The sequence below is a fragment of the Myotis nattereri genome, assembly GCF_964212035.1.
Source record: "Myotis nattereri genome assembly, chromosome: 5".
NCBI lineage: Eukaryota > Metazoa > Chordata > Mammalia > Chiroptera > Vespertilionidae > Myotis > Myotis nattereri.
Genome location: NC_138080.1, coordinates 36,398,359 through 36,411,820, shown reverse-complemented (window position 1 = coordinate 36,411,820; position 13,462 = coordinate 36,398,359). Strand labels below are relative to the sequence as shown.

The window sequence follows — 13,462 nt, the reverse complement described above, 5'->3', positions numbered from 1 at the left end:
CAAAAGACCAGGATTTCCACAGTGTATAATTCTTGGATTCACAGGTGTGATTTGTTGCAGAATGAAGAGGTCCTCAGTGAATTTGGAGGGGTGACTCATAGCTGTGCTCATTCCTTTGCAATATGGAAATGGAATTGTGAGTGCCCTGGCCCCAGCAAACACTGGTTGTCTAAATGGAGGCACATGTGCCCAGAAGAAGCATTCCCTCTGCAGCCTGTGGTCTATGGGCCTCCCGTCGGAGCGCCCACAGCGGATTGGCGCCCACAGCAAATCGGTCTTGTGCTACGTGCGCAGGAGCCAGTAACACAAGGCAGTTATGGGCAGGGCTCAAAGCAAGGAAAGTGTTGGTGCATTCCAACCAGAAAGGAAGTTCTTATAAAAACTTCTATCCCTGTTGCTGAAGTTGTAACAAAAGGAGATAGAAAACGTGTTTTCTTTTTAAAGGCAATTTTATTTGGGCCAGACCATTTTAAGATATATTAAAAGCCTCATCTCTTTTCCTCGTCCTACACCCCTTCCTACATCACTCCCTCCAGTCCCCAAGCTGCTCACACACCCGCCCCCTCTTCAGCTAGTTTAGTTTATTGCCAGTCATAATGCTGTCTGCTCTGGAAAGTAGCAGGAAAAGCTGATAAGGTATTGAGGACAGAAATCTCTGGTCTTATCTCTCCCTAGCACACGGTGCCGAGAGTGCATCCTTTTCCTGTCCTAGGACAAGAGACATAAACTGACCATCTCCTGGCAGCAAGGACTTCAAACAGGGTTCGGGGGCCTGCCTCTACTTTCTATAAGAACCAAAAAGGAGAAAGTGGGTCACTGCATTTTGTTTTAGTACCAGTAAAAAAAATGCTGTCTTCTAGATCAACAAGCATGACTTCATAATAAGACACTCATTTAAAAAGAAGAATAAAAAGAAGGGGATGGGGGGAACTATCAAAACAACCCAAGAGTTCTAAGTCACTGGGCTGTTCTGTTTGGTTAGACTTTTACCAGGACATAGGTTTGGCCTGAAAGGATTAGATTTGGCTTTTTGTTTGTTGACAGATCAGGCAAATGGTTTTAGGAGCTTCTATGATAAGAAATTGATACACAGATGGCACAGTGTTGGAGGAGAAGAGTAAAATATTGGCTCATTTTTCCTTCCAACCCTCTGTCCTGCCAGAAAAGCAAAAATAACATTCTCCCAGATTTCCATCCCGTGATGTAATGAAAATAGGATGAAGATTACCTTCCTTTAGGTTAGAGCGCGGCCGGTGGTTAGTGAGAAAGCAGTGCTTTTTTTCTCATGCTGTCGTCTGCAGTGACTGTGGTGGGGACTCTGATGACGTGGGTTTGGGTGTTACCATCTCCCATCTTGGTCCTCTTCAGAGCCTCACCAGGTAAAGCCAGAAGAGTCAGCAAATCTTGATATCATCCTGTCATCTGGATCAGAGATGTGACTTCATAGTATTGAGGAGGCGACACTTAATATTTTGCTACCATTTTCAGGAGAAACTGGTCACTGGACAGTTCTGACAGACAGCCAATGGTTGGAATTCCAACAATTAATGACAACTTTCAGAATTGTGTGTATTATATAATAGCAAAGGTCCAGTTTTACTGTTGAAAGCTTCTTAGTCCCCTGTTGGTGAGTGCTATGAAATTATCTGGGCTACAGTGAATGTTAGAATTGCAATGAACCTTTAAAACATGGCTGTTTTTTAAACTGTATTCCACACAGCCCTAGGAGTTTCTCACAGATGCCTTGAAGGTCTTACAAAGGGCGAGGAGGTTAGGACATGAGCTTTGGGTTCCCCCAGTCTCACATCAACCACAGGTCTTCTGATGTGTTACATATTGGCCTTCTGTTTCAGATTTCCTTTGAAGAAAGGTGTGCTAAAACTACAGTATGGTTGAAAAAAAATCACTGTGTAGTCCTACTTTCTTGTTTTGCAAATTATTCACTTTAAAACCCAGAAAGGCCAATAACTTGTTGAAGATCAACACAGTCTGTCAGATGTGACCTGGATTTTTTGATGCCCAGGTCACTGTCACTTCTACTACACTGAATTTAGCACTTTTCTTACTTTCCTTCAGTAGCTAATATTTTATACCAGTACCACTCAAGATATGGTCCACACACCAGGACACAAATTGATAGTATGCATTTAGAAACTTTTATACATTGGAACTTGTGTTTTATGTCTTAAAATTTTTATTTTCCTAGTAATTAAAAAAAGTTTGTATTTTATAAAAATCTTGTCCCCAATAGATTGTAGATTTTCAAAAGAAAAAAACAAAGGCACTTCTTCCCCGGTAGTTTAAGATGCACTGTGACATAGGGGATCAAATTTCCACAGAGGATGAGCCTTAGACAGACAAGAGGCAGGTCTTGCTTTAAGGAATCTTTTTGTATTCTGGGCAGGTAGAGAGGCAGTATTACTTGTTCTTTTTTGCTTAAACTTTTAATATCTTTCTTGCTTATAAAATATTATAGCTGTGTAAAACTACGATTATATATTTAATAGCAGTAATAATGTTTTTTATGAGCTCTTTGGAATTGTAATCTCGATTTAATTGGTTAGGGGTTTTGTTGAATGGAGTTGTTTTATAGTTGGTTATCTACTTTAGTTTCTGTCTGTTCAAAAAGTAAATTCTGCCCAGCTGCTGTGGCTCGGCAGTTGAGCATTGACCCAAGAACCAAGAGATCACCGGTTCGATTCCTGGTCAGGACACATGCCTGGATTAGAGGCTCAATCCCCAGTGAGGGGGGGTGTGCAGGAGGCAACCGATCGATGATGTTGCTTTCTCATTGATGTTTCTATCTCTCTATCCCTTTCCCTTCTCTCTCTAAAAGTCGATAAAAACATATTTTTAACAAAAACAAAAACACCACCTAAATTCTCCCAATGTGTTGTTATTTTTTTTATTTTTTATAGTCTGTCTCTAGGCCCCTGCTTCAGTCAGGTAAACAGTAGCTGCTCAATGGATGTTAATGAAGGACTGGTTGGCCAAATCTTTTTTTACCTCAGCCATCTCAATATCTTAAGTTATTGTATAACTTACTTTTATTACATGACTCAATGAGTGCAGAATTTAACTTACTCTTACTAACTTAAATATCTTCTAAACATAGAAATATTTTGCCCTATCAAATTTACTCCTTCAAATGGTTTTATTTACTGCTTTGATTTCTACTCAATTAAAAAGAGTCTATGTGAAGATTAATCTTATATGGTATACAAAAGCTGAGCAAGGGGACTTTTCTGTTTGTAACTTTACTTGCCTAAATTAATATACCTTTCTTTTAAAAACAATCCGGACCATTCCAGATTTATACTCCATCCCTATTTTCAAAATATGAGGTTCTCTAACATCTTCCAAAAATGCCATGTTTTCTTTAATAAGGAACCTAAATTTGAGTTGTCATGATTCTGAAGGAATTTTCAAGGCTTCCTGTGAAGTAAAGATGGAAGAGACAGACCCTCTGTTGGCCCCTGTTTCTATTTTTTTGAGATATGGGTACTAGCCTTTAACTACTTTTAAAAGTCATGTATCCTGCCTCCAGAGAGCAGGGAAGGGAACCAGTTGACCTAGAATTATAAAATGTAGTCAATTTGGATTATTTTTAGATTCATCCACAAAAGTCGGTGCCCATGTCACATTGATCATTCCAGGCTTCGGGGAAGCCTCGTTTATCTCGGAATGGCTAGTGTGTTGTGAAATGTTGTCACATGAGTCACTGCAACTTTCCAAGTGGTAGGACCTTTCAGGGAGGCAGGAAACCTGCTCTCTTTTCTTTCCCCTCTTTCCCCCAGAGGCTGTATGACTCTTGTCAGTAGTTCTGCTGTCAATTACTTGAGAAGTTGTTGCCATAGAGAACCATCCTCTTAAAACATGTTTATGTTGGCTTTTCTTAATGAGTGGTAATGTGAGCAGCTGACTAGGCAAGTGGAAAAAAAAATGAACAGCTTTGTTAGCATTGGCCTTCATATGAGGAATTTGGCATTGCTTGTATTTCTCTACTAGCTAGTGTCCAGTGAAAAGCAAGATATTCTTTCCTTCCCCGTTGTCATCCCTGAGATGCCCAGTTCATTTGTCCGAGTTTGTAAATTCCAGCCAAGGTCTAATGCCAAGTTGTTAGAAAGGTATCTCTGCGTGCTTATGGGGTGTTGAGAGTTCTCTTTGTGCTTGTCTGTCATCCTTCGCTGCTTGAAATCAGACAGCAGTTAGCAGCCTCTCCACCATTTACTAGCATAGCTCATTAAGACCTTGGGACACTTCATCAAAACCCGAAGTCCTCCAATTCTGTGTGTGTGTGTGTGTGTGTGTGTGTGTATGTGTGTGTGAATCGAACATTTCCAAAAAAGAGATCATATTTCATAATAAATGTATTCATTTACTTATCCAACAAATATTTACTTAACAGTTTTTGTGCTTACTTATATACTAGAGAAAAAACACAAATTTCCACATATTTTTACTGATGAAATTCTAAACTTTACTTATGGACGCTGATATTTGAAATTCACATAATTTTCACATGTAATATTCTTTCAATTTTTTTTTTTTTACCCCAACCATTTAAAAATATAAAAACCATACTTAGCTTGCAAGGGGTACAAAGATAGCCAGCAGGCTGAATTTGGCCTTTGGGCCCTAGCTTACCAACCCTGTTCTAGAGAGAACCTCCGGGAACTCCTGCTGAGTGGGTTTCTGTACATGCCATGGGTTCCCAGACCTGTTCCCACAAGCACACACACATCCACCTGTCATTTCTGAAGGCGTTTTCCAATTGAGTTGCTGCATAAGTCTAGTTCTGTTACTATATTTTGGTTTTAGCCCCCACTTCAATCAGTGGAGTTTTGTATTTGTGTTTAACTCTTGTGAAGCTTGCTAGCACTAACAGTGATTGTGTTTCCCAGGCAGATTCTCTTAAGGCTGGTTATTAGTGAGACTGTGTATTTAATCTAACTCCAGAGGTGAGTGATAGATACCTTGAAAAAAAACCCCACAAGATTTCACATTTGAATAAACTTTTTGTGAGTGCAAAAGTAGCTTCTTGTGCCAAATGTTTTCAATCATAGGGAAACCAAATAGAAAGCAAGAGAAGAAATGCCCCCATAGTGGCACAATCCCTGCTTTCTAACGAACAGTGTTGGTCACTGCTTTAGCTCAACCTGTGAAGGCAAACCCATCTAATGACTTCCTCGAATCAAAAGCTTTCCTAGGTCATATTTTCAGCTCAAAACATAAAGTATGCTGCATCTTAACAACTGGCTACTGGGACTTCTGGTGGAGCCTTATCCACCTGTTTGCCTTCTCAGAATGAGCTCCCACCTTTGCCTCTGATATGCCCTGGAACTCCCTGGCTCTCCAGCCTTTCCTTTTCATGGCAAGAACAGTCCAGCCCACAGGCTGTTCTACTGCTGTGTTCCGCCAGTCGCACAGAATGAACATGGCGCTTCCCGTACATCACAGCACCTCACTTGTTTCCAGTTTGCTCATCTCTAGGGAGGTGACTATGCCAACCTGGAATAACAGACCAGAGGAGAAATGTATGGATTGTCTGACTGGGTTCCTCTGCGTCACTAAGCCCACAGGGAGTAATGGGATGGTCACACCAGAAGGCACTCAGATGTACTTGCTTCAGTGAGAGAAGCAGTTTGCACCAGGAGGCAAAGTGGCATCTGATGAGAAGGGAATGGTTTTATCTGAATGGGAAGAATATCCACTGCAGAACGTTGACTCTCTCTTTCCTTCCTGCCCTTCCAAACCCCTTCTAGTCATTCGCTGGCGTGCCGACACATCTGTGCCAACAAATACAAGGCTTATGGTTCAGTGGGAGTGCTTCCCAATCTTGATCTGCTTGGGCTTGGTGTTTCTTGTGCTTTCCTTGAGCACTCATACGTTTGTTGCTCATTAGAGAGGATGTGCCCAATATAAATGAAATAGAAATTGTCTCTGTCTCAAGGAACTTAAAATTGCCTTGGGAAGATGCTTACAAAGCAAATTATACAAAACCAGAAAATAGAAGTAACTAATTACTAGTCACTGGAAGTGAACATGAGGATATTCCACGGGGGGGATTCGGACTTGTTGAAGGAGACAATTTTGTACTTGATCTTCAAGGAGATGATGCACTTGACTACATACACAGGACCTGCAGGAGCACTGTAGTCCCGCATAACTAGTGACTCCATCAGCCCATTCTGCCCCCTGTATCAGCAAAGGCTTGGTGCCCACACATTCCAGCACTCGCCTCAGCTTGATGAGTCATGAAATCACTTTTACCTGAATTAATCTCTGTCCAAAGTGAATAGGTGTAATGTCTAAACCCCAGGAGTATGTCAAGACATAATTCATGTTTGTCAGAACTATCCTGCTATAAAGTTTGAAACACACACAAGATGTTCTTTCAGACTACTCACTTGCCAAGCTTTCTTAATTTTTCACAGACTAATCCAGTCCGAGCTGACAACAGACAGGCTGGGGTGGAGGTGTGTATTTGTTCATCACAAGCAAGAGCTCTCAGAGCTAAGAACCCCAATTGCTAAATCCATTACCCCTGAGCTCTTGGTGCCTACTTTTTCTTTCAATGAGAAAAGTTCATTGAAGGATTACTGTTGCAACATGATCTCTGTATCTTAATATGGAAATCAAAAGGCTTCAATCACCTTGTCACTTAAGGTCAGCATTGACATATGACAAAGGCTGTGAGATGAAAGGTTTTGTCTTTGAAAACCTATCCCTGGACTGGTATGCTTATAAGTAGTAAGATTTTATATTAATGGTGCATATGCCCCAAATGCCCCACTGAATTCTTTGTCCAAAAGATACTAACAACATTCTAATGAGAATCATAAAACAGTCTACTTTATTTGGGCATTTTACTGTTAATCCATCTCAGTACACATGTTTGAATGACACAGAGGAACCCAGAAGAGCTTGGGCAGATGCTCATTGAGCTGCAAAGCCTCTGGAAAGAATACCTAAAGAAAACAAAGAACAGACTGATAATTATGTAGACATTTGAGGAAAGTTGGCATGCGTAGTTGGGGGCATCTTTCAGACACCTGAGATGATTATGATACATCATAATTGACGTCTTAAGGAGTTCTCTCGGCAAGGTCTTGTGTTCTTTGCACCCCCCCTCCCCCCACCAACCTTAACCCACCCCCAATTCCAGTGGTAATTCAGAGTTGCCAGAAATAGGTTTAGACTTTAGGATTCTCTGGCTCTAGACATTACACTCATACAGTGTATAGCAATAAACCACTTGAATATGCCTATTACTGAGGAGAAAACGGAGACAAAGCAAGTCACCAACTAATCACAGTTGGTATTGGAAGTGCCCAGGTGGAAGTTGTCCGACATCTGTTTGGCAGAGAGTCCTGCCTTAGGTGGGAGGGTGGACTTTGGTTTTACTTCCTGCTTTAAAGCACTCACACTTTGCCAGGTACATCCACATGCTAATTTGACAAAATGCAAACTCTTACACCTGGCTTTAAGCTATATTTTATTTATATGGATTACAAACTAGCTAATAGCGGTTTTCTGTTTAGAAAGTAGTGTCTGTTTCTGGGGACATTTTTTTACATGAAGCTTTTACATCAGTTAACTTGTGTCCTTATAGAGTTGAGTGTGGACCTTGGTCCCTTGATTATATGACCAATTATATAGGGAAACAGGGACAAGTGAGTCTGTGTGATGCAGGCTGGAGGTTTGTGTGCTGTAATGGAAGGAGAAAGGGCGAGTCTGTTTCTACCTCTGAGAAATGGAGAGGATGCCTCTCAGATCGCTGCTCTGAGCGTCGCATAAGATGACATATGATGATAAGCGACTGGCATGTTAAAGGCGTCTAAGAGATGACAGCTGCTTTCTCGGCACACCAAGGTGTGGCCACAGAGGGTAGTTTCTTATGTGATGAGTGGAGCGATCTTGCAGGGCTCCTGTGACTTTAAACCTGAGAGTCCTGATGTGGGAACAGGTCCTCCTAAGCTCCAACCCACAGAATATTTACTGATTGGGGAGAAATTAAGGCCCTCACTGTAATTGGGGAAATCCATTGTCAGTATTTTTTAACACATAATTGTTACACTCACCAGCTCTGAAAGAAATGAGAACACTGTGACATTTGCTGAGAACAGACAAGATTAATCTGTGAGACCATTTTCTAGAATAACACAGAAGCTGGTTCTATTTGTATTTCACAAAGAGTCGCTTCTATAATATGTGGAAAATACTTCAGGGATCTAACAGTGCGTTTGGGTCTTTTTAATAATTAATGATAAGGGACATAGAATAGTGGATATTACAAATCTAGGGGGATATTTAAAAAACGGTTTTGCTCATTTCCTCACCAGTTCCCCTCATCCACTAGGCTCTTTGAAAAGCTTCTTCATCTCAGGTATACTGCTTGGTCCTGGACATGCACATTACATGTGACATGTTCCTGCCCAGCTGAGGGGCAGGACACCCTGGCCAGCAAAAGAACTGCTGGCTTCCACAGGCAGAGCCCTCGCTCCTGTTCGTGCAGACTCGCCCACCTTTATCCTTCATTGTACCCAAGTCACAGCCTGCCTGTGCCATACTAGACAACAAGGGAAACTGTTGGCATTTGAGCAGGACTTGAAGAAGCTCAGGCTGTGGAGGCATAAAAGGCAGGGGAGACATTGCCGGGTTATGCATTCCCTTAGCCCGCCACATTTTCCGTTCCAGCCAGAGAGCACCATTAGCATGTTCCCCACATGCTGCCTTTTGAGAGCACAAGTTTAGGGGCTGTGAAGGCTCAGTGGAGAGTTTTAAGCCAAGGTATATAAAAAGAGAATCTTCAAATCAGAAGTACAAAGTGGGGATTGATTATCATTTTTTAGAAGTTTCAGCTTTCTACCACCTGTCTTAGAAGTGTTGGGATGATTTCCGGGACTTAAGTTTAAAATAAATTTGTATTCCAGTTAATAGTCTCTCCAGTTTTTTGTTTTTATTGATTTTAGCATCTATATAAACAAATTCTTAAAACTGACTCAGTAATCCAGCTCTCTAAGTGATATTACTGGATCTGCTCTTGTCTGTATGCTTTCGTTCAGGTGATGGAAAATATCCTTTCCATGTGGCTAGACCAGGGGTGGGCAAACTTTTTGACTCGAGGGCCACAATGGGTTCTTAAACTGAACCGGAGGGACGGAACAAAAGCATGGATGGAGTGTTTGTGTGAACTAATATAAATTCAAAGTAAGCATCATTACATAAAAGGGTACGGTCTTTTTTCGGCCCACGGGCCATAGTTTGCCCACGGCTGGGCTAGACTCTAGTTCATTGCTATCTCTTCTGCATCCTGACTGGACAGTTGGGGTAATAGGTGTCTGTGAACCAAACTCATCCCTGCTGCCTGCTTATCTTGCCTCGCTGTCCCTTCTGTCTCTCCTGATCATAGAGCAATGGCCAACCCAAATGTCTTTTCATAGAGGAGTACGTTGTAGGCCTTCAAGGGACCTTGGGAGTTACCTAACTTAACCTACTGATTTGACTGGATTAGATAACTGTAAGATGATTCATGCATTAACTACACGTCTCTTGATAGTATTTTGTATGGAACTGAAAGTTTTCAAGGTATTTGTAAATTTATTTTACTCGTTTTTAGGATACTGTTAGCAAATTGGAACATTCTCACAGTTTACAAAGTAGGGAAAGTCATATTGGTATTACAGATTTTTTTGAGGTTATGTGTTGAATGTTATGTGTTATGTGTTGAATGGAAACGTGGGAAGATGCAAGTTGACTCTGTTTTAAAATGCTAAGTAACTGGTGATTTTCTCAGTGCCTGTTCACTTTGAAGTTGAGAGTAGATATGAAAAGTACTCCTTTTCTTGGAAAGGTGTACATTTTTCATATTCATGGCCAAGAATATAGACACAGGGATTATAATCTCAGTAGTAAAACTGTTTATGATTTATAAAATCATAAATTATGAGCTTGTAAAATATGAGTCCTGGGCATCGCTCCTACTGGAATCAGATTTACTAGTACGTCCTATTCTTCCTTTGTTTCTATGGTTTTTAAAACATACATTGCAGCAGTGTGGGAGGGCGGCTGCCCCTGGCATTAAAGGGCTCTCCCCAGCAAGTCATTGTTCTGCCTACACTTTCCTCAGGATAAGTACGATTCAGGTGCTGGCACCTCTCTTGCTTGTCTCCATGCCCTGCTAAGCCCGGTGCGCAGTGGCGCATGGTTGTTACAGTCCTTGCCACTGGAGGAGTTATTATGAGCATGGTTATTTTCTGGGATTAGAAAGGCCCTCTGAATTCAACAGGTGACTCAAAAATTGTTTTATATTTCCTAATACTGAAAAGTGTGATTAATACCAGCAATTGGTTCCCATGATTTAACTGAAAAGCAGGACTAATAGGTGAGCAAGGTAGGGAGCCATAGACTATCACTTGAATTTGAGTTCCTGAGACACAAATACACTCCAGGAGAGCTGACAGACTCCTTTTAATGCCGTGAAACTAGATGAGACCTATTTTACATAAACAGGCCACCTTCACGGAGACTGTGTGTGGCTGTGCCCTTACGGGGAAGGCAAGACCTTTCTTGTCCATCAAACTGGGATTGCCTCGCACCAACAGAGCCCGGAGATTTCCATTCTGCCGCGCGGCATTTCAGCTCTCTCCACATGTGAAGAACAGAAAGACTACGTGACCTTGTTTTTGTCTCCTGGGACAGCTATTTTTAAATTTTTCTCAAAATTACCTGGTGGGATTCCAGCCAAAATTGAATGCAGATAGGTAACATTTAAACTTCTTTCCAAAGCCCAGTCGGTTATTCCACACGTTCTGCATTTTACATTTTGAAATTTTAAACTTTGACCACAGACTTTGTTTTTTTTTAGGCCTGGGTAAAATAAGGTTTGTGTTGATTAGATGAGGTGTGATGTTGTTGGAAGGTACCCTTTGGTGAGAGATCTCTAGGGCATTGGCCACTCAAAATCCAGTTGTCCATTTATATGATATTGATTCTGCCAGAATTTCAAATGTGATGCTACTTTGATTCCACTGAGCCCACATTTAAGTTCTGCTCTATCAAGAAAATGCATGGTCCATTTATACATGCTGGTTTGTAATAAAGTTGGAGTTTCTTTCCGCCAAGTTCAGACTAACTTATACAGTCCTAATTTGGAAACAGTCATTCAGAAAACTCTTTTCCCACCCTCTCAACATGAGAGGGTCGACTGACCAGTCTCTTCCTATGTGAATAAGTGAATATGAAGGAAGAAGCCTGGTAATTATGAAAACTTAAATTTAGCATTATTGTTAAGTGGCTTGATTATTTTAAAAGTCTCTGTGGGCAAAGTTATTCTAAAAACTGACTTTCCTTAAAGCATAGTCCTGTCCTGGCCAGTGTGGGTCAGTTGGTTGAGTGTCATCTCTTTCTGGTTGGATTCCTGGTCAGGGCACATGCCCATATTGCAGGCTTGATCCCTGGTGCGGGGCACGTTAGAGTCAGCCAATTGATATTCTGCTCTCACATCTTTACATCAATGTTCCTCTCCCTTCCTCTCTCTCTAAAAATCAGTAAAAATATTTAAAATTTAAAAAGGCATAGTCCTTATATTCTTCATCATAAAGGGACTCCCTTTCCACACCTATGTTTTCATCACATTACTGACAACCAGGTGCAACCCATATAGTGACACCAGCATTTCCTTTTTTTATCCCAACCTACTAAGGCATGAATTTTTTCTCTCTTCTCCAGCCTTACAGTGGAACGTATTTATTTGAAGTTAAAATGTAAACCTTACATAATCTCAGCTGTTGTGAGTACTTCCTCATATTTAGAAACAAGACTAACACAGACCTGAGTATCTGGTTCATGTCAGAGTAGTGATGGAGGCATCTTCCTTCTCCTCGTCCTCAGCCGAGGGGAGAAGGGCTGCCATGCTAAGCTGTTCTTTCTGGGAGGAAGGCAGAATGCATGCATTTCCAGCCCTGGTGCCTGTTCTCCTGGAGCAGGTGCCAGGGGCCCCCACTTTGTCTTTGGAGGAGAAAGAAGGTGTTCCCAACACGCCAGGTTCCAGGTTGGCACTTGGCTCCTGTGATAATAGGAAGGGTTAACATATGAATGTGGCATCTAAGTTTTCACATCAGTGCAAAGACCTGAGTAATCCATAACAGAGCTGTCCCTCTTTTTCATGGCAGACTGGGGTCGCCATGTATAACATTGTTGCTAAGGTGCTGTTTATTCCGAATTTCATTTAGGTGACTTTCCAGCTAACTTTCTGAAGGTATCTTCAATCTGTTCACCCTGTCACCCCCTATAGTATTCAACCAAAGTGTCTGCCACTTTGTTCTATGCTTTGCAGCTCATCTCTACCCGGGTGGGATGCAAGGGGGATCGAGGAATACCTGGTACTCGGCCTGGTCTCTAACTGCTGAGGGTTAATGGCTCCAGCTGGAGTCCTCCTGGATGCCCTGACAAGTACACAGCTGGTGTTTAACCAGTTTTCATCTTTTCCCACACCTTAGGATGATTCCAGTCCCGCCACTCCAGATGGGAATGAAAACTCCACTACGACAACCAGCACCTTCACCATCCAGGAGTACTTTGCCAAGCGGATGGCAGAGCTAAAGAACAAGCCACAGGTTGTTGCTGCAGGGCCTGACCTTCCAGAGACCCAAATGGAAAGGAAAAGGGGAAAGAAAAGAAAGAAAGAGGCAAAAAATAAAAATGTGGAGAATTACACCCAACCCAAGACCAAGAAAAAGAGAGACCAAGCTGAGCAGCAGCTCGGAGACCCTCAGTGGGATGAGAATTCTGATGCTTCTGCTGAGGATGGAGAAGACTGTATGTGGCCATTTGATGACCAGGACTTACCACCAAAGCCCAAAAAAAAGAGAGAAAAGAAAAAGCTACAAAAGCAGGTTGAGGCAGCAATGGATGCTACTGTGGATGAAACACCAGTGAAAAAGAAGAAGAAAAAGAAGAAAGATTCCAAGTGAATTCTCTTGAGCCAGGGCCTTCCAACCACTCAGGTGTCAGGGCACTGCCAGACTGCCTTGGCCTGGAGTCAGAGCAGAGTTCACCCAAGAGAGTGTGTGCACATCTTTTAACATGCCCGCGGATTGCTGGGTCTCGCCCTCTCACCACATTTTTTCCAAACCATTTTCCAAGGACTTTTTAATGTTCCAAATCATGACTCTCATGAACAAATAAATTTCTTTGTAGACTTTGAGCCCTTCACTGTGAGTGTTCATTCATATTCGTATGAACACGTTAAGTTGTGTATGTGCACACATGTGTGTAGGTATGTCAGTCTATATTTGCTCTTGATTTCCTTCAGTAACAATGAATTGTGCTTCCTTCTGAAGGACTTAGTCTAATTAAAGGATTAAGAGGCAATAGATTAGATTCAGATCATTCTTTTTGTTCTATAGCCAACCATACATTTTTGCCAAGTAGGTATTATATTATTACTCTCCCAAAT

At 41.7% G+C, this 13,462-nt stretch overlaps 1 protein-coding gene across 2 annotated transcripts in view; it reads left to right on the top strand.

Annotated features, from left to right (window-relative positions):
* The window catches only part of PINX1 (PIN2 (TERF1) interacting telomerase inhibitor 1), a 76,211-nt gene extending 62,994 nt beyond the window's left edge, over positions 1 to 13,217 (top strand). For both annotated transcript variants that reach the window (XM_081092894.1, XM_081092893.1), the window contains one exon: positions 12,504 to 13,217. In XM_081092894.1, the coding sequence (XP_080949020.1) occupies positions 12,504 to 12,977 (474 nt within the window). In that variant the 3' untranslated portion in view covers positions 12,978 to 13,217. The remainder of the gene's footprint in view (positions 1 to 12,503) is intronic.
* The last annotated feature ends 245 nt before the right edge of the window (positions 13,218 to 13,462 follow it).